Genomic DNA, 21,095 nt, shown 5'->3' with positions numbered 1-21,095 from the left:
TAAATTGCATAAACGGTGACATTTCTGTGAGGTATAGAAATAATGACAATTCACTGTGAATAATCTTCAAATTGAATATAGTCTGTGGATGATGTATGCTGTGATCCACTGAAATAATAAACATGACTCAAAACTAGTTAGTGTAATTGGCTACTTTTAGTTGAAAGACTAAATCCGATTATAAAATTATAAACATTCTAATTTAAGGATTCGTTAATAATGAATCTCATTTCAGCCTTCAGTACACTACTCTCAGATGTGATAAATAAAGACTGACACTTTACAAGAAACATGGGGGAGAATGTGAAATATTAAAGTGTGAGCAGAGGGAGAGCTGATTCTAATGAGGCCCACTGCTTCAATTCCCCCTTCAGGCCTTTCAGGACAAGGGAAGGCTTTTGTTGGCTCTCACAGTTCACTGTTTTTAGTTGCCAAGCAAGACCGAGTCGGAATTCCTCTCGCCTCTGTGTCCGGAATATAGCAGATTTCAACCAATTTCATCAAAATGAAAAACAATCTCTTATGCTTTCTTGGTCTGTCCATTATCGGAATAGGTAAGATGTTGCAGTGTGCAAATGACGCTGGTTGTTTTATAGTATTTCAGATTACACTCAGAGTAAACAATTATGCAGTGTGTATCTGTTCAAGTACTATAACAGTTGCTAAATTCCTATGAAAACCTATAGAATTTTTCTGTGCCGTTTTTGGCGGTGTGTAAAGCTCACTCGAGAAATATTTTACATTCCGCTTTATAAACTGTGGTTTCTGAATGTAATGTGTTAGTAGAAAGATAATGAGTTATAGTTACATCTACATTCTGTTGGATAGCATTCTGGTTGGCTGCACAGTAATTGATTTTTAATAATATGCCAGAAGATGATTAAACTGTCTCCATATGGCATGTTGCATTCATCTGATGTGATTTTGATGATATTCTGATGCACACCTCCTTCAGTGTCAGGTGACAGTTGCTCCCTAGAGATCTCTCCCTCCAGAGTAGTGGTGAAATTTGGGGATGCGGTGTCGGCCAGCTGTGTGGCCTCTCGTCCGGTACGTGTGCTGGGATGGGAATCGGTCATTGCCGCATCACACACTCAGCGTAACCTCAGCGTTCAGTGGCGGGTGGAAAGTTTGACTGACTGGATTGAGGAGCCAATCTGCTATGGTGTTTTTTTCACTGCACCCAGGCAATGTGAGGAAAAACTTAACCTGGTTCTATACAGTAAGTACAGTATTTAAAAACACCTTCTGAAAAAAAAGTCAGATTTTTAAAGGGCTAATTAATCCAAAAAATGTAAATCATGAAAAATATGATGACATTTTTAAAGCACCATAAACACAGTGACATTTTAAAGCATTCTGAAATGTAAGTAATTGTTCCTTAATTACATTAAACCTAGCATATGTATGCAACCTCATTGTAAACATGCCTGTACAATATTGCAAAACTCCAAAAACATAACTACAATTTACTGCCGTTTTACTGAAATTAACATTGTAATGCTGAGCAGACTCAGAAAGGGGAGAGCTGGATCCAAATAGTGTTATTTATTTACAAAAAATAAGGCGCAGGCTCAAACTATTAGTGAAACACGGAACATCAGGAGCAGAACTGAAATCTCAGCACAACGAAGAACAAAACTGAGTACAACAACAAAACAGCCAACACTGGACAAGACGTGATAAATAACACGGAAAACACTTTAAATACACGAGATAATGAGGGGCTGACAAGGGACAGGTGAAGGTGATGAGTAGTCATGGAAAATAACTAGGGTTGCAATGGTGGCAAACAAGGGTACAAAGCAAACAGGGAACTAAACACATGAACAAAGAAACTTAAAAGTCCTAAAAAAACAAAAAAAACAAAAAAAAAACGGGGAAACGAGGCAGGAATGTAACAAACAGGAAACAACAACAACCGTTTCACACAAATTATTATTATGGGCCAGATTATGTAAGGAATAATTGACGATGGGCCGTTGAATGAAAAATAACTTACACCCGAGGTGGTAATGAGGCCACAACGCGAAGCAGCAATAATTCAATGGCCAATTATTCTGCTTATACTACAGTTACCTCACCTCAAATCAATGTTCAGATGTGACCCTGGACCACAAAATCAGTCACATGGGTAATTTTTTTTAAAGTGAGATTTATACATCATCTGAAAGCTGAATAAATAAGTATGGTTTGTTAGGATAGTATAATATTGCCGATATACAACTATTTGAAAATCTGGAATCTGAGGGTGCAAAAAAATCTAAACATTGAGAAAATCTCCTTTAAAGTTGTTCATTTATGTTCGCGATTGTGCTGCATTCACTCACAAAAATACATGTTTTACTTAGGAAATTTACTAAATATCTTCATGGAACATGATATTCACTTAATATCCAAATGATTTTTGGCATAACAGAAAAATCGATCATTTTGACCCATATTGTTGGCTATTGCCACAAATATACCCGTGCGACATATGACTGGTTTTGTGACCCAGGGTCACAGATGATGTATTCCAAGATATTTGTCCTTAAAAGGCTCTTGTGTGTACAACTAATTTCTTACACATCTAATCAAGCCTCCATTGCCAATTTCAAAACATCATTTTAGAGCTATGAGGGCCATTCCTAGCCTGGCTCCGCCCTCCTACGTACTTCCGCTCAATTTCATTTTCCTTCAGTACTACGTCTGGGACTGCTGTATATTCTTAGGTTTCCAGAAACAAATTTTTTGTAGGACCAATCAGCGAATAGAGGGAGTGGCTGAGAACGATGACGTTGATGTTATCACACATATGACTAGCGTCGGCCAATAGTGAGCCTACGTGTGACGTACAACACACAGACGCGCTGCTTTATCAAGACTCGAGGAACAGAGAGAAGGAAATGAATAGTGGAATAAAGTCGTTTTTTTTGTTTGTTTTTGCGCACAAAAAGTATTCTCGTCGCTTTATAAACTTTATAAAAGACAGACATCTTATTCTAAACATAATCCTCTGATCATTCGGACGACCACACGTTAGCGATTGGCTATGGCAGATCCTGAGTGACTCTGGGCAGATCCAATAGTTTTGAACTTTAACAGAGAAACCGCTTACAAGGAAGTAAACGTTTCTCAATGGAGCGAGGCCAGACTCTCTGTACAAATGAAATGTACGAGAGTCTGGTAGAACCAGGCTAGGCCATTCCACCGAATGGGTGACATTTGCTTGTTGTAACTCTTCAAAATTAAACATAATTCTTTTCTCTTTTTTCAACACTGAATCTAATACTACACATACTTAACTATTCAAAATGTGTATTGGTCAATCTAAGGCAACTTTCAAAAAAAATTTACAAGGTCGTAAGCAGAAGATGGACGCATGTTTTCTCAGTCCTGTTAACGAAACTCATGTGCCATTTAAAAGCATGTCAATTAACTCATTTGTTTTCCCCACAAGAAAGTGTTTATTTCAAAGAAATTGTTGGTTATATGTTCAAATAATTGATATTTGTGACAAAAAAAATCACTATATATTAAGGTAAAGTGTATTTTAATAAAAAACACAAAGCCATTTTTTCATTTTAAAGAAGACTGAAGCCTCAAGTTTATAATTTTTTTATAATTTAATTTATTAAACAATTGTATAAATGATGGACCAAACAAAACTGATAAAAACAGTGGTTTAACTTCATTTTTAGAAAAAAAAAAGTAACAGAAACAAACACTTGGTAACAGGAATGAACTATTTCATAACAGGAATGAGGAACAGGAAACAGGAATGAGTGTCCATATGTGTGTGCATGAGAGAGAGTGTACATGACTGTGTGTGTATAAGATTTCTGTGTTGAAGTGATGTACTATGTGCTAGTAGTACTTCACAGCGAAGGAGGTGGAAAGAGGAAGAAGGAGAGAGAGAGAAGAAGAGAGAGGGAGGGAGAAAGAGGGAAGTTAAGACAAAAAAGGAAGAAAAGAGACGGTTGCGGGTGTGTTTCGCACCATAGGTGGGTGTTTCTTGCACCTGCATAGTATGGGTTTTCTCCATTTTCTAGAAAAAATAAGGAAGACAAAGACAAAACGTTTAAGTCACTTCTTGGTGGACTGGCTTCCTGGAAGTATGGTGTTCAGATTGTAAAACTAATGCTAACGTCTACAATATAAGTAATTGCAACCTTAAAACTCATAATTCAGGTGAATAGTATTATATCAACTAATATTTACAGTGTTAAATTAACAAAATAGAAGACTCTCTCCTGTTAATTTAACTCACTCCTGTTATTTTCATTATAAGTAACAGGACTGAAAGTAACAGGATTGAGTTTTTAAGCAAAAAGTTATCAAATACATGGCATATGGCCACATAGCATACATGCTAAATGCATGAGGACACTGAGAAAATTCTAGTGATTTAACAAAAGTTAATATTTTTAAAATAAACAAATAAATTCTAAGAAATAATTTAGGTTTCAGGACAGTATGTTGAGATCTACCTTCTCAGTCATAGTTACAATTTCATCAAATATACAGAAATTGAAATGAGAGGACTTACTTATGGCCTTCCCATTGCCTTCAGAAGATCCAGATGATGCAACTTCCTGTTGAAAATGTGTCAGCAAGTTTTTCAGAGGGGGGGATGTGTTAGGGTAACAGGACTGAGAGAAAACCCGGGGACACGACTAAAATGTGTATTTTATCTTAAATATTTTTTTCTCACGAAAAAAAAAAACTTTTTAAAGCACAGACTGGATATAGTCACACAACAATCTTTCATTAGCACCACCCACCATTCATTTCTGCCTTGAAACATACAACCACCAACGTAATAAAAAGTTGGTAGATTCACATTCACCAATAAAACTGAACGCACCACTCACTACGCATTTCACACAGTGTTGCAAAACATGCAAAAAAAAAAACGTAATATCATTTTGCAGAAATGTTGCTACAGGCCAGTTTTCCAATGAGCCTGTGTGGTAGCATTTTTAACATGAGCAGAACTGAGATTTCGAGAGCTCTGGTGGAGAAAAAGATTATCAGTCAATAATGAGGGTGAGTAAATGATGACACAGTTTTCATTTTGGAGTGAACTATTCATTTACTTTTGGTTACTAAGCGTTTTTTTAACATGATTACACTGGTCAGCCTGCCAGCATAACAGCTCGTGCCAGAAACAGACCAGCATCCAAAACAAGACTTGAAATTAAACTGGTCTTAATTAATATCCTTGTTTGAATATCCTCATTCAATATAATTGATTAAATTGCCAATTGTCTCCACACAGAGAAACCAGACAGCGTGTCCATAAGTTTAGTGAATCACAGCAGTCCAGTGGTGGTGGGAAGAGAGTACCAGCTACAGTGTGAGGTGCAGAACGTCGCACCTGTTCAGTACCTTGTTTTAAGATGGTACAGAGGACAAACCGAGGTTTACAACCACTCGTTCTCCGAGTTATCCCCTGCGACGCCAGTCCAGGTGTCCTCCACCTTGCTGATTGTCCCAAACAGAGCTGACGATGGGGCTCAGTACAGGTGTGAAGCAGAGCTGGAACTGGGAGCAGAAGGCCCTCGACCTCCTCCAACAGTTCAGTCTGAAGTTCTCAACATTGCTGTTCAATGTAAGTGAATAAAGGCCAATAATTCAAACTTTTTATTTTATTTCAATGTGAATAGCTATCAATGTGAACATGCTTCTTTGAATGCATGCTACATTCTTTTTTTTTCTTTTTTTTTTATCAGACCCGCCTGACTTCCGCAGTCCAGAGGCAGAGATAATGGAAATCAGTGAAGATAGTGAAATGGTACTGGATTGTACTGCGGAGGGTAACCCGCCTCCTGTGTATATCTGGACTACCTCAAACCTTCAGGAAAAGGCTGATAACCAGCCTGTTTTGACAGCTGCATCTTTGGGCCCAGGGGTGTACACATGCACTGCATCTAATATCCTGGGGAAAAAGAGCAAACAGTTTGTCATCAAACACAAATCCAAAGGTGAGAGCAATCAAACCACATTGGAAACATAAATGTTGACCTTTTTTCCCCCCCCAAGGCAACATGATGCATTGAGTTATTTACGTTTTACATACAGTTAAAATGAAGTGAACCCTAAAATATTTGCCTGAAATAGTCTGAGAAGAAAGCATCTTGCACAGCAAATATATACGCAGGAGCTTTACACAGATGAACACTGATCTTAACAGTGGAAATTTTACATTTTTTTGTTCTGACAGTGTAGCATCATAGTACCATTCACCGAGTTAACCCCCTGATCGTACTAACAGATAGCCTACTCCTAATACAACATTCCACACATTTTTGTTTTGATAGCACACCACCCTTGTGTAAAAAAAGTACTTATTATAGGAATAATTTAATTTAAAAGCATATTCTTATGTGCAAACTGAATGTTTGTGGACACATAAATGAACATTATAGTTTAAATGTCAACTGCACTTTAGAGTGCTTTTTTTTACCCACTTAAAAACTAAAGTATATCTTTATATGTAATACCATAAGCTATTGTCACTTTTATATGATTAAAGTGCACTGCTGAAAGTACTGACAAGCATTTATGGTAAGTCACACAAGTTGAAACTTATTTTAAACTTTTAGTTTAAACTTATTATTTAAGTGAGTAAATATTAATTTTCATTGCATGAACTGTTCTTTAACCTTGTAAAGCCTGACGCACACTATATTGCCAAAAGTATTGGGACACCCCTCCAAATCATTGAATTCAGGTGTTCCAATCACTTCCATGGCCACAGTTGTATACAATCGAGCACTTATGCATGCAGACTGCTTCTTCAAACATTTGTGAAAGAATGGGTCGCTCTCAGGAGCTCAGTGAATTCAAGTGTGGGACTGTGATACTTCTGCAATGAAATTTTCTCACTACTAAATATTCCACAGTCAACTGTTAGTGGTATTATAACTAAGTGGAAGCATTTGGGAACAGCAACTCAGTAACGAAGTGGGAGGCCACGTAAAATTGCAGTGCTGTCAATAGAGAGTCAATAGCTACAGACCTCCAGACTACGTGACTGCGCACCAGTGCACAAAGCAAGGTCCATTATGACATGAATGAGCGAGCTTGGTGTGGAGGAACTTGACCTCAAAACAACAACGTGTATGACAATCCAGTGAAACCTAAGTTGCTTTAGTCCAGTACTGTAGATCTAACAGTTTAGAATTATATTTTAATGTACTTTGCTAAAAAGGTATAAAAAATCAGACAACAAGGCATGTAGTGGCATTGTGTGCAACAGGTTTTTCAGCAAAGTTTTGATCACTTTGGCTGTAGAAATGTGCATATCAAATATGATACAGTAGGCTTTATAGGGTAATGCATTTTTTTTGTATCACATGCATGTATGATAGCAGTGAGAGAAGTTCTGTGCTGACGTGAGATCTGTTAAATTGAAACCGCAACAGGAAGCAAAGCAAGAACAGGAATTCCTGTAATTACAAAGCCTCTCTCTGTTGCAAGAGAAAAAGTCATAATCACTTTTTATTCCATTGCTAGATCAGTCCTGGATGACCTTTAACATAATTCACGTTTACATAGATGTGCATTTCATGCCATGCCTGTGATCAGTGGCGATTCTGTATGTAAGCAGGTGTTGTCCATTATATTACAATTGTTAATGACACAACATTGTATAGGCTACAAAAACTATCCGATAAAAGTAGCAAAAAACGTTTAGTTGTGTACTAATGTACCATTCACGACTCTTGCGTTGCTCTCCGCCATTTTGAAAAGTTCAAAGGTTTTCTCAGACAACTCGTGCATCAAAATATTCTACGAGCTGCCCATTGGAAAATACCACATGAGGGGGTGGTCATGTGCATTTTCCACGTCGGCTTTTGGTATTTACCATAATTACCATAGCATGTGAAGGCTCTATAAGTATAGGTTTAGAATTAGTTGTGGGGGAGGGGTTAGGATTAGGGGAGGGGATAGGATTAGGCAATCAGGTACTGACTTCAACGAGTGGGGTAATAATTTGGCAGGGGGTCGAAACACCCATTTATATACTGTCTATGGAAACACCGGACCTGTCCTCACCTTCCATTGTCAATTGCGCTGGTTCCTGTTGCGTGTCCTCAATCTGGCAACCCAACCCGCGTGAGCGTCGATTGCTCGAGTGTAAGCAGGATGGGGCGGGGAAAACAACTCTCTCCAATATTTAGAATTTGGACTGCAGTACCCGTTTCAACCGCTAGCTGTCAATCTCACACACTGCACCTTGACAATGACAGTGACCGTTCACTTGAATGAAAGTGTTGTTCCAAACCTGTGGAGCATTACTTAGAAAAGGAATCACATTTCTCTCATAGTTTTGGGAGATTTTAAAATATAAAAAAATAGATTTTAAGATTTCTTGTTTGTCTCCAACACTTCTTATGTCTTGTTTTGACAGATCCACATACTGTAAATGAGTATTCAAATGTTTGTTTCTGTATCTCTAAATGTTCAGGAGCATTTCTATTCTGCTAACCTATCATTCACCATTGTTGTTTCACAGGTGTTTAAGCCCAGAGACCTTGAGAACGAACCGAAGACATCTAGATGGTGCGCTCAGGACTTTCTGAACGTGGCAGATCAAAATCTAGCTCTAGCTCTGTTACATTTTAGATCTACTGTATATGTTACCTTTTAGGGGACTCTCATTTCAGGGGTTATGATTTGTTAAATATGAGAGTCAAACCTATATACATACAGCATGTGTCAAATCTATACTAGCTAGAATTATTAATATTTTGTGTAAGGTAATTTTAACAGAGCATTTGTATGTTCCATGACACATTGTGGCTCTGACATTTTAATGTTTTTGCAGATATTTACTTACCCAATAATAATAAATAAAAATAAACTGAATACAATACTAAAGAGTATTACATTCAGCACAAGTATGTTTCATTGAATGCTCTTTAACACCCTAGCCTGCATGTTGTTTTGTTTTGTTTTGTTTTTTAATAAAATTGAACTTGTATCTATGTATCATGCCAGGTGCAGAGGAGTTGATATTTAGACTTTTACTTAGACATTACTCCTTTCAAAGTCACATATGAAACCTTAGATAAAAAATTTGAGGGGGAAAATCTAAGGAAACTTGATTTTACATTATTATTATTATATCTAAGAAAATTTTACATTATTTTGAATATATAATCGAATATCTTTCATTATGATGTTATTAATTACTCATTACCCTCATGTTGTTTCGGAGCACAAATGAAGATCTTTTTTTGATGAAATCTGAGAGATTTCTGTCCCTCTGTTGACAGTCTTCACAACTACTACTTTCAAGCCCCTGAAAGAGAGTAAAGACATAATTGAAGTAATCCGTGTGACTCCTTTTTTGATTTTATGAACCGACACAGGTGCGTTTCCGCAAAAAAAAAAAAAACATAATTTACTACTTTAATTACAAAATATTAATCTCCTTCGCCCATTCATGCAAAGACGTCTGCTCTCGCGTCAACACAACACACATGCATGGTCATGCTCTCGTGAACAAGCGATGGAGATTTTGTAAATAAAGTGGTAGATTATGTTTTTTTGCACAAACAAAGGACTCATAAAATTGAGGGCTAAACCACTGGAGTCACATGGATTACTGTAATGATGTCTTTACTATCTTTCTGGGGCTTGAAAGTGGTAGTTGCGTAGGCTGTCAGTGGGGGGAGAGAAAGCTCTCAGATGTCATCAAAAAGATCTTCATTTGTGTTCTGAAGATGAAAAAAAGTCTGACGGGTTTGGAACGACATGATGATGAGTAATTAATGACAGAATTGTCATTTTTGGGTGAATTAACCTTTTAAGGATCAGGTGCTTGATATTGTTAGTCTCATTTCATGTTCATATAGCTCTTAGCTAATCATCTTGGACAGTTGCGACATGGAGATGGTAGTTCTACACTGTTAGAAAAATCTGTAGAAATTACAGTATTACTGGCAGCTACTTGCCAGTAACTTACTGTAGATTTAAATTGATGTTATTTACTGGCAACAATTTGTTCAAAATTAAATGAACATTAAACATTAACAAGTCTTTATCTTTACAGAATAAAACTAAAATAACATCCTCATGCAAAGCATTCTGGGAACCAAAATCTGAAGGAAAAAAACAGAAAAAGGTTGATGAAGATTTCTGGTTCCCAGAATGCTTTGCATTAGATTGTTATTTTATAATTTTATTCTTTAAAGACAAAGACTTGTTAATGTTTAATGTTCATTTAACTTTGAACAAACTGTTGCAAGTAAATAACATAAATTTAAATCTACAGTAAGTTACTGGCAAACAGCTGCAAAACTACAGCAAATTTTTTACAGTGTAGTTGTGTAAACATGGTGTTTGCATCAGCCATGCATGTGAAATCATTCACCACATGTGAATGGGGTAAGTTGAGCCAACCCTAAAAACAATGGAACTGCATGATTATTAAAAACAAATACAAATGATTAAATTAGTAAAAACTGCCAGCATATTAAATGTCATTGACATAACGTGTCCCGTGGAGATCAAGGGGAGGTGGTAGATAGGCTCAGGACTCAGATATCATCCAAAGAAGATTTTTATTAAATGCCAGTGAAGAAGTAGGGGTGAATATATTCACAGTGATGTGTCAAAGAAAAAAAAAAAAATACAAAATTAAACCAAAACAAATTGCTACAGGCTGGAAAATCTTCATGAATACACTCAGCAATATGACCCCATCTTTACCCTTATATAGTCTTATATAGCCTAAGGCAGGCTCCTTACACTCAAGACCGCACCAACTGCAGGGGCATCAATACCAAAAACCTTTGTAGCCTAAACATATGACCATTTAACATCCAAAAATAATTAAAATAAACTCATTCAGCAACTTAAACTAAATGTAAACACCATAAGACATTTCTCCATGCCTACACTACCAAAGGTTAAGTTCCCTTCCCTATTAATAGAAGATGGTTTAACCCGACACAAGACAAAGGGAAGCTGTGGTCCCGCCCCTCCTTTGAGGAGGCACAGGAACAGGAAATGGTGACAGCATGTGGGGTCACTGTTTGCAATGTGGGGATAAATACAGAATTGAAATAATAAATAACAAAAATGCATAACTACAACTTGTCTCTGTGTGGTTAATGAGAACAAAGAAAGGAAAACTATAGTAGACATAACATGCTGTGATGACCGCTGATATGTGCACCTATCTGCAACCAACTCAAACAGCATGTCTTAAACTTATTATAAATGAATGTTATATAATAATGAACCTAAGGGACTGCAAAAGAAACACAAAACCATAAATAACAAATATAAAGAAACATAAGTCCATAAACAGTTTGTTAAGACTTCGGCAGAGATGATGTCATCTTAGCACCCGTCATCACATGATTTAGACACTGATTCAAACACCTTCTATTTTCAATTTATAATTTAATACAATATAAAACTGTACACTGACTCTTCATTAAAAAAAAATTAGGTGATACCTGTTAATTGGTGGTTTTATTATGGACCAATGCACTGTCTTGATCGAGAAATGGTCTACAAGACTAAAGTACGGTGGATGAAGTGGATCAAAACCTTTCATCAAAGTTATACATGAATTTTGAACAATACCAGTTTGTTGTCTTAGCCTAGGGCAACTCTGATGAACTTTTTTGATCCACTTCAAATGCTGAATACTGTATTTAGAAGAATATGAGGAAGTAGCTACCGGCAGAGAGAAGCATTGTGCTTTCATGGAAAAGGGTGGAGGGGAGCTCAAACTGGGAGATGATTTGCATTTTAACATTCATAGGTTATCTTGAGATTGTTTTGACTCTTGTGGTTAACTTAAAAAGACTATTTACACACGTTCATACCTCAAGCATGAACTTTGAAGCAGCTGTGTTTTCAAAGCATATAACAAGACAAGTAAAATTTCTCAGGGAATATTTGTGATATCTGTAAAATAGTAGGAATATTGTATGGGTGGCCAAAATGAACTTGCAGTTATTGCTCATGTTTATTGTTGAAGTGTGTATCATCCCACCACCAGCTTACTTCGAGTGAGTGTTTGTTTGTCGAATTGCTCCCTCTAGTGGGGGGTTTCAGCATCCTTTTATTAAAGTATAATGTAGGCAATATTGATTATGGTAAAAAATAAGCCTTTTTCTTTCTTTTTTTGTAAAAAGAAGCCTTGTGTTTTAAAGAAAGAAGGAAAAATGTAGAAGAAGCATTACATGTGAAACTTTAATAAATGATTTAAATAAATAAATAAAGATAAATGTGTTTTAATAATGTATGTATAAAATAAAATAAAATAAACCTTTAAAACGCATATAAAAATATTATTTATACATATATATAGGTCTATTGAATAAAAGAGATGTGCTATACTTAAACACTTAATTGTGTGTGTGTGTTGAGAGGAAAATAGACATTCTATGATTTATCAGAACTTTTAATTTGAAGAGCTGATGGACGCAAACAGAAAATATATAATATGTTGGTTGTGCCCGGTTGTGCTTCAATACCTTACGACCTGCCTACACGGACAGCACATTATTCGCGTTTGACACGCCCCTGTCGTTTGCCCATCGTTTCTAAGTAGGCAGCTCACTTACTAGGGTTTCGAAGCGCGGGCTTGCTTACAGTCTCTGACGCCGATACTTGTGACAGTTCACGTAGCGAGACTGAAAACTACGCAATATGTCTGTTGTGCGCGTCAGTGGCTGAAGATGTGAATCCTGTAATAGGAGGACAACTTAACTGAAATAAACACCGTCATTCATCTGCCTGTAAGTAAACGCTACCTCATGATCAGCTTTCAATACTTTTTACCAATTATTTATATATTATTTTTAATATTTATATGAGATCAAGTAGTTGCCCATCAGGGCTGTATCTGAAACAGGAAGTAGCTTATAATGTTATTTTTCTTAAAGAAGGTTGTTTGTCGCTGCTTTGCGCCTACATACTATGACAGTAAACACATTCGTGCGTTTAGTATTAGTAATATGTGGAATTTGTCGACATGACCTGTCAGTTTCTTTAAATCCAATAGCACAATGTTCCGAGAACTGCCAACCCCGGCCATTACATAAGTAAAGCATGTCATATTAATAGTAATGATGGGCAGAAGCACTGTTATACATTTCAGACTTTTTGATGGACCCCCAAATACGGTAATCTCTTTTTACTAGCTTATAGTTTTTGTTTTGCTTGGTAATCGAACCAATATTTGTAACACCAATAATCAAACACAATATTTGTTGTTACTTTTTCATCATTAGCATTTCATCATTTTCATTATTGGAAAAATAAATAACTCATCTCATGATTTCGACCAGTCTTATAATTAAATTGTAATACTATCAAATAAATGTGGTAAATGTACATGTGTTATTAAAAATATTAAGTTAAAGTCTTTAATCACTGTTTTATGGTAGCATCTGACTGTTAAAATATATATTTTCTGAAAAAAAAAAAAAAATTATGTAAAGTAAAAAAAAAAAAAAAAAACTTTTTAAAGATTTTGTCTCCATAAAATTAGGGATGTACCGAAATGAAAATTCTGTGCCGAACCCAAAAATTCAGGATGCACTTGGTCGAAAACTAAAACTGAAAACAAATAATCAATTAGTAATCAATTAGTAATCAAACTCATAACTTATAAAGTGAGTTGTATAAACATTTAAATTGCACATAAGGCATTTTTACATCAATTGTTTAATAATAGAATTGTTTCTCCTCCAGTTTGTTGGTGAAATATGAAAAAAAAGTAACGACAATAAACTGTAATAACTTGTTTTCAAGACAGATTTATCCAGACATGCATTAAATAATGAAGACATCACTTGCAGGTTAAAGGTATAGCGGAGGATCTTTCCAAATTTTAGATAAGACCCGCCCTCTCCACTTTTTGAAAAGTTTGATTGATTCACCAGAATGATTGACAATTAGGAGGACCAATAGTTTACACTACCCACCAGGAAGTAAAACATCCTCCGCTATACCTTTAAGTAAAAATATAATGAATATGTAATAGAGTTCATATATTTAGCAAAATGCTCATCTCTAGAGTTATTTTTCTAGCTAACGAATGAGTTTATGACATTGAATACCTTTCTTGAGGTAAATGTACTTTAAGTGACATTATCTAGCCTACAAGCTGTTTTACTGACGTCTTTCCTCGGTTGAAACACTGATTGAGCGAATGCATGAAACAGGATTCATTTTAGTAAGTTATAATGTACCTTTCAACATACCTTCTGCTCTTCACCCATGTTTATTTCTTGCTGCGACTATTAGTAGTAAAGAGGAAGAGATGATCAGGCAACGTAAGCAATATCATCTGTTTTTGCTCTATTTTTCAGACGAAAATAGCTCTAAAAAGCCACAGCAGAACCGTTGCAACTCTGAGCAACATGCAGTGGTGTTTGTTACTGCGGTGGTTTTCAATCCTGGTCCTGGGGACCCACTGACCTGCACATTTTGTCTGTCTCTCTTATCGGAGTTCAGTGGGGAATTAGCAAAGGGTACATGAGATGGTAACTTCAAGGAAGTAATTTGATCATTTATGGTCATGTGATCACACTTTAAAGCTGAATGACAGGAGAGTTCGAGAGTTTTGTTTGTGCTGTTACACACATATTTGTCATACATTTCATTGCTCTTTAAATGCTTCCTTCTTCGAGTGCATTCCAAATGGCTACATTACGACACACAAGTGGCATGCTAACTCCAAAGTCCCCACTTCTGGCCTTCAGAGTGAGTAGGGCATAGGGATGCTCACTTGCTCTGATTGGAATTCACCCCAGTTCACGGAGCTCTCACCTAACAAGCTGATAGTCTGAATCAGGTCAGGTGTGTTAAAGTCCCCGTGTAGTCAATCATTTTTATCGCTTAAAACTCATCTTTGATCACCAAAATTGCATATTTAAATGTTTTTTCCTTGAAAAAAATGCCTCCATGCCTCAAAATAGCTTGAATGTAACTCCTTGCCTCATTTAGTATACTCAAGTCTATGAATATGCAAATTAGCCCCGCCTCCACTCACTCACACCAGCTCAGAGATTGCATCATTGACGATCACACGTTGACCTGATTGGTTACAGGGTAGTTTGTGACGTCAGAAACACCAGCGATTTCAAACCGCGTTTTTGAGACTGTCTCTGTCTTTGGTTCACTGCAGTTTTAAGGAGAAAATACTCAGCAATGGTGTAAACTTATGAATTTGCACATGGTTTGTCTTAAAGCGTATTAAAAACACCACGTAGACCTATAACAAACAACATTAAAAACTTGATTTTAACCACAAGGGGACTTTAAATAAGGGGGGCATAAAAAATGTGCTGAGCGGTGGGTCCCCAGGACCAGGATTAAAAACCACTGTGTTGCTGAATGAATTCACATTTTTGAATGAATTGGTTGAGTTAGTTATTCATTGACTCATTAATAAAGATAGGTGTGTTCGCTTGAAGTGGCGCTGCACAGACGGATCAGTCTATGACATCAACATTACGTTATACTGTATGTGTACATTAACATATGCAACATGTACATTATATGACATACGTATGTCATATAATGTACATGTTGTGTTATGTACACATATAACGTAATGTTGATGTCATAGACTGATCCGTCTGTGCAGCGCCGCATCAAGCCGAACACACTTAGTCACTTGCATCATTCCTGAATTAATCAGCCGTTTGTATTAAGTTGTTTGTGTTTGTACATGGAACAGATGTGTATGTGTGTTTATGTTTGTACAGGGAGCAGGTGTGTGTGTGTGTGTTTGTGTATGTGTGTACATGTTTTTCTATCCGAATGGGGTCTTGAATGTACACAGATTCATGGGGACTCGTGTCACTGTGGGGACCTGAATTGAGGAAACAAGCTTATAAATGATACAGAATTTTTTCTAAAAATCTAGAAATGCTGGAAGTTTTGTGTGATGGGTATGTTTAGGGGTAGGGTTAGTGTAAGGGGATAGAATATACAGTTTGTACAGTATAAAAACAATTACGTCTATGGAGTCCCCACAGAGATAGTAAACCAGACATGTGTGTGTGTTTGCACGTGTGTTTATGTTTGTACAGAGAACAGGTGTGTGTGTTTGGCTTAGTAAACACTGAAGATAGGCCTATACTCATCAATCTATCTAATACAGTGGAATACTGCAAGAGGGCTAGATCTCTACTATGTAAACAAAATATTAAATAAATATATTTTTTATCACATACTCATTGGCAGCTGAGCTCTCATATGACTGAAATCCTAGAATTTCCCCTGCACTTTATTATCCCAAAGCTTATTCACAGTTATCGGTTCCAAAAACGTGTTTGGGAGTTAGTTCAGTCAACCCAGAGACTCAAGAGAAGCCAAGAGTCACCATGGAAATGGACATTAAAGGTGACATATGAACTTATATATTGTTCATCCAAAGCATCACTGAAATATTTAAATATTTTCATTTTCAAATAAAGTTCATTTCTGTATTATGATTCTCTCTTACTGGTATATGAAATAATCACATTACAAAGTGAAACTATTGCAGGTGTTTTTCATTGCACATCTTTCCGTTTTTATTTGTATTTTTTTTATTTTGCCAGATTTTTAAAGGTTTAAGGGGGGGGGGGGGGGCGCGACGAAAAAAAGTTTGAGAACCACTGGGTTAGTGGATACATTTGTGTAGTTGTTGTGGAGTTATATTGATTTATCTCATCCACTTGCATGTACTGTCATGTTTAAAGTCCCCGTGAAATCAAAATTGACCCTATTTACTTCAACGCATTCTCATCCTAGGGCGTCATATACTGACGCTTTTGACATTTCGTCTACATCGAACGCACATGGCACCCTTTAGCGTCAATATGAGACGCACAGAGATTTGTTTGGTTATGGGTAGGTTTAGGTCTGGTGTAGGGTTAGGGTTAGACCGCTAGGAGGCGCCTAATGGCCCATTTCTATCTGCGTCTCATATTGACGCTAAAAGGTGCCCCTTGCGTTCCATGTAGACGAAATGTCAAAAGCGTCAGTATATGACGCCTTGGGATGAGAACGGGCTGATTTACTTTGTAAGCGCATATTACTAGTCATGTGGTGAACAATTAATCGGTGCAAGTAAATATACCATGGTAATCTTTAATCAAAACCTGAAAAGTTACTTCCGGTCTGGAATGGCATCTTTTTCTGATGATGTAGGTTTGACGGTTTGGGTTGAAAATGCTTAACCACTCCCCTCAAACCGTTAGTCTGCTATGAGCGAGAGATGTGCTGCGTTCCAGTCCACTTTCAGACACACACTTGTGAACTTCCCTAAGCACTTCCCCTCGGGGGAATCCCCGCCGCCATTTTGAAGTGCGTTCCACTTCGTGAAGTGGACGAGGGAAGTTTATATGGACAGACCCTCGATTTTGACCGAGGAAGCGAGTCTATTTCATATGTACACTTCAGGCACCTATATGTCCCACAGTGCAGTACGATTGTGACGTCACCACAAATCTCGTCTAATGCCGCGTTCCAGGCAACCTGTAACCCATGTTTTTCCAACTCGTAACTGGGAGTACATCGTTCCAGGCAACCTGTAACCCGTGTTTTTTCAACCTTATACCCGTGAAAGTGCACTGAAACGGCAGTTAAACCCGTGACTTCCCACCCGTGAACTCGTACTAGATCGATGTACTCCCAGTTACGAGTTGGAAAAACACGGGTTACAGGTTACCAACACAACAAACAACTCTATATATTTTTTATATATTTTTTTATTTAAAACAACCCAAACACACCTATTAACATTTGGATGCTTCATTAAACAAATTCTTAAAGGAAAAAAAAAATGTAAATAATAAATCAACTACATAGCTGATTCCAAGTGATCTATGGCTTAGGACGTTCCAATTCAGCCCATTGCAGTTTCCGTCAGTAGTGGGCACTCGTGCATCGTAAGCAATGACGTACATCAGAGTGAACAAGACGGAGGGAAGTTAGCGAGTGAAGGGCATGACAATTTTGGACTGGAACAGAGCCATGGAGAGGAGGAGCGCTAAGTAAAACCCTTTCCTCTGTTCAATATTCCGTTTCACTTGGAAATACGTCATAACACTGGAGAAAAGTCGTTCGCAACTTCCGGTTCACGGGGACTTTAACTGTTGTTGACACAGTTCCCTGAGGTCTTCATAAAACAGCTGTGACAATTTTTGGTCAGGTAGTGTTCTGTGCTCGTCTGTGCAGCAAACAACAGAACAGTTTGCATACTTTGCTGGAACTTTTGCCATTGTGTTAAAACTGGTTACACTATGGCAAAACGTTTTAACATTAAATCCTTAAAGCTTGCTAGTATCTATTTTCATGCTTTATTTGTACCATTACGTACTAGTGCTTATTCTTTAGGTACTAGTACCTTTTTAAAAGATACTAGTAGTTATTCATTAGGTTCTAGTTAGGGCTGGGCGATAAAACAATAACGATAATTATCGCGATATAATATTTCTCGATAAAACGATATCAAGAGGTCGATAAATTTTCGATAATATTTAATGCGCCAAAAGCCTAACGAAACTCATTTGAACCGCGCGCCACACGGACCATTTATCCGCTCTGCTCAAAGTCCAAACGGCAGCTCGAGCTCACTAGAGCCGATGCGTTTACTCTGATCGCTCTCGGTCACGAAATCCAGTGAGAAGCGCTTGAATTCAGCGAGGAACACAAATGTCTCTGTGATTTAAACCAGTTTAAAGGCAGATGAAACAGCGCTGACAAACAGGAGAAACACTGTGCGCAACGTCTACAAATTACCATCATTTACCATGGATTTACTGTATCGTTAGTCTAGTAATATTAACTGCACTATGAAATGTGGGATATACATGTAGACAATGTATTAAAGGACTAATGGAATATAATTACAGTAGCCTATTTAATAATGTATTTAGGCTACTGTTTTTCATACAAATACCATAGAAACCATAAAGTTACATTTTGCCATGATAATGAGGTGCTACAGGGTATGCCTAGTTTCATCTGTGGTTGTCATGATCTAAATCCATGATACTGGATGACCAATGGTTAAGTTTAATAAAACTAAAAAAAAAAAAAAAGAGCACATGCAGAGAGTAAGAAATTGCCCAATAAATATATTTATTTTGTTAAGGAAAAATGACTAATGTTTGAATGTTCTACCTCAGATTTGTGAAATGTTCACCTGTTTGGCTAGTGTTTTGTCATGTTCTGAAAATAAAGAGTAGTTTAAAACCACAGTTAACGCTCTGGTTTCTACGACTTTCACTTAGGAGCAAAAATCTGCCTTTAAACTTGAAAGAAATAAAGATTTGACTTTTATCGTGATAATTATCGACATCGACTGATATAAAAAAAAATTATCGTGATTTTTTTTTTTGCCATATCGCCCAGCCCTAGTTCTTTTAGATACTAGTACATATTACTAGATACTAGTACTTATTCAATAAATACTAGTACTTATTCAATAAATACTAGTACTTATTCATTAGATACTAGTACCTATTAAGTAGATACTAGTTCATATTAAATAGATACTAGTACTTATTAATAAGCTACTTATTCAATAGATAATAGTACAGTACCTATAGATACTAGTATTTATTCCAAATGTTACTTGTAAGATTTTTTAATTTACTAGTAAGATTTTTAATTGAACTCTACAGTGGTCATTCTGACTAGTCAGAACATAAAACGAGTAAAAACAGTTGTGACTAGTAAGATAATAAGTGTTACTAGTTACAATAAAAAAAGATACTAGTGTCTAACGAATAACTACTAGTATCTATTAAGTACTAGTATCAAATGAAAAGTAGCCTAATTGTATACAATAAATAAGTACTAGCATCTAATGAATACTTACTAGTAATATTTAAAAAGATACTAGTCAATATTGGAATAATTATTAGTCATAAATTATTAGATGATATCAAAACAGAATAGCTATAGTATCTAGTATCTATTCATTTGCAGATATCTTCAACCTCATAAGGAACTAGTAAGAAAATATTAAAGGTCCCATGACATGAAATTTTCACTTTCTGAGGTTTTTTAACATTAATATGAGTTCCCCTAGCCTGTATAGGGATCTCCCAGTCACGTGACCCCTAGCCGCGTGTCAGCCATTTTGACGGAATACTTCAGCGCACTACATACATGAGAATGCAGATTATCACATGTTTTATTGCTGCGAATTGATTAAAATAATGAATAGTGGTCACTTTATTAATTATCTTGAGCCTGCTGAAATGTTCCTATAAATATATTTTCTTTCCAACTGTGCAATCTGAATAAAAAATAGGCTAAATATATTTATCGACTAAGCTGCAGCAGTCCTATGCTCGTCTTCCCATTAACAGTTTTTTTTTTCTCTTTCTGACATTTTATACCGGTTGGGCTTACATTTTTTAATTAAATTGACTATAAAAAAAGATTGCTTGTGTGCTGGTGTTTATTCCAGTCTTTTAAAATAGTTGAATGAATGAATGCTCGCGAGGTGCCTGTAACGATGTTAAATAGGCTAACGTAGGCTATTTAATGTAGGCTACTCAGGGTAGAGGAGAACGACAGTCAACTTAGAATATTATAGCATTTTGGCCATAAACATGTAAATAGTGAAAATAATTGACATTGAAAAATGACACAGAACGATTAAAATTTAATATTTAAATATTTAATCCAAATAAATAAATGTTCGTGGTTCGCACTGATGTTATTCATTTGTTCTCACACACTTCAGCAGCGTCGCCGTCACTGGTTTCGACGAACACTGACCACTATCTAGCGCAGCTGGGCTGCAACTCTTCACGTCATGTCATCACAAAAAGACATACAAGAGTAAGATAAAGGAATTAGGAATCATAGATCCTTATGAAGCACCACAAGTTCTTTTTACAGGCATTAAATGTGTAGAAAAACTTCCTGACATGGAGTTCGGTGACATTTACAGCTAACGTTACCTTATTCACTTCTCATCATGCTACACCGGAGCTTCATTAAAAGCATACAAAAGCTTAGCAGGCTATCGGTATCACGAGTCCGGATGGGTCAGCAACTCTTTGATTTGGACGCCAGCAGGGAAGGATTTTTCAATCATCACCGCAGGCATGATAGAA

At 36.6% G+C, this 21,095-nt stretch overlaps 2 protein-coding genes across 3 annotated transcripts in view; both read left to right on the top strand.

The window, feature by feature from the left end:
* The first annotated feature begins 293 nt into the window (after positions 1-293).
* LOC308692201 (vascular cell adhesion protein 1) lies at positions 294-8,981 on the top strand. Its single transcript, XM_081367993.1, has 5 exons — positions 294-554; positions 956-1,222; positions 5,264-5,596; positions 5,718-5,969; positions 8,507-8,981. The coding sequence occupies exons 1-5, from the start codon at positions 506-508 to the stop codon at positions 8,512-8,514; spliced, it is 909 nt and encodes a 302-aa protein (XP_081224119.1). The 5' UTR covers positions 294-505; the 3' UTR covers positions 8,515-8,981.
* Positions 8,982-12,582: 3,601 nt separating this feature from the next.
* Positions 12,583-21,095, top strand: part of tyk2 (tyrosine kinase 2) — a 33,592-nt gene continuing 25,079 nt past the window's right edge. Inside the window, exon 1 of one of the 2 annotated variants that reach the window (XM_081384276.1) lies at positions 12,583-12,755. The gene's annotated coding sequence lies outside the window, so the exon portion shown is untranslated. The remainder of the gene's footprint in view (positions 12,756-21,095) is intronic. The other variant, XM_081384275.1, reaches the window with a different exon arrangement.

Source organism: Scardinius erythrophthalmus (assembly GCF_964197995.2).
Source record: "Scardinius erythrophthalmus genome assembly, chromosome: 1".
Lineage (NCBI taxonomy): Eukaryota > Metazoa > Chordata > Actinopteri > Cypriniformes > Leuciscidae > Scardinius > Scardinius erythrophthalmus.
The sequence above is the reverse complement of the archived record's forward strand: the minus strand, read 5'-3'. Positions and strand labels throughout refer to the sequence as shown.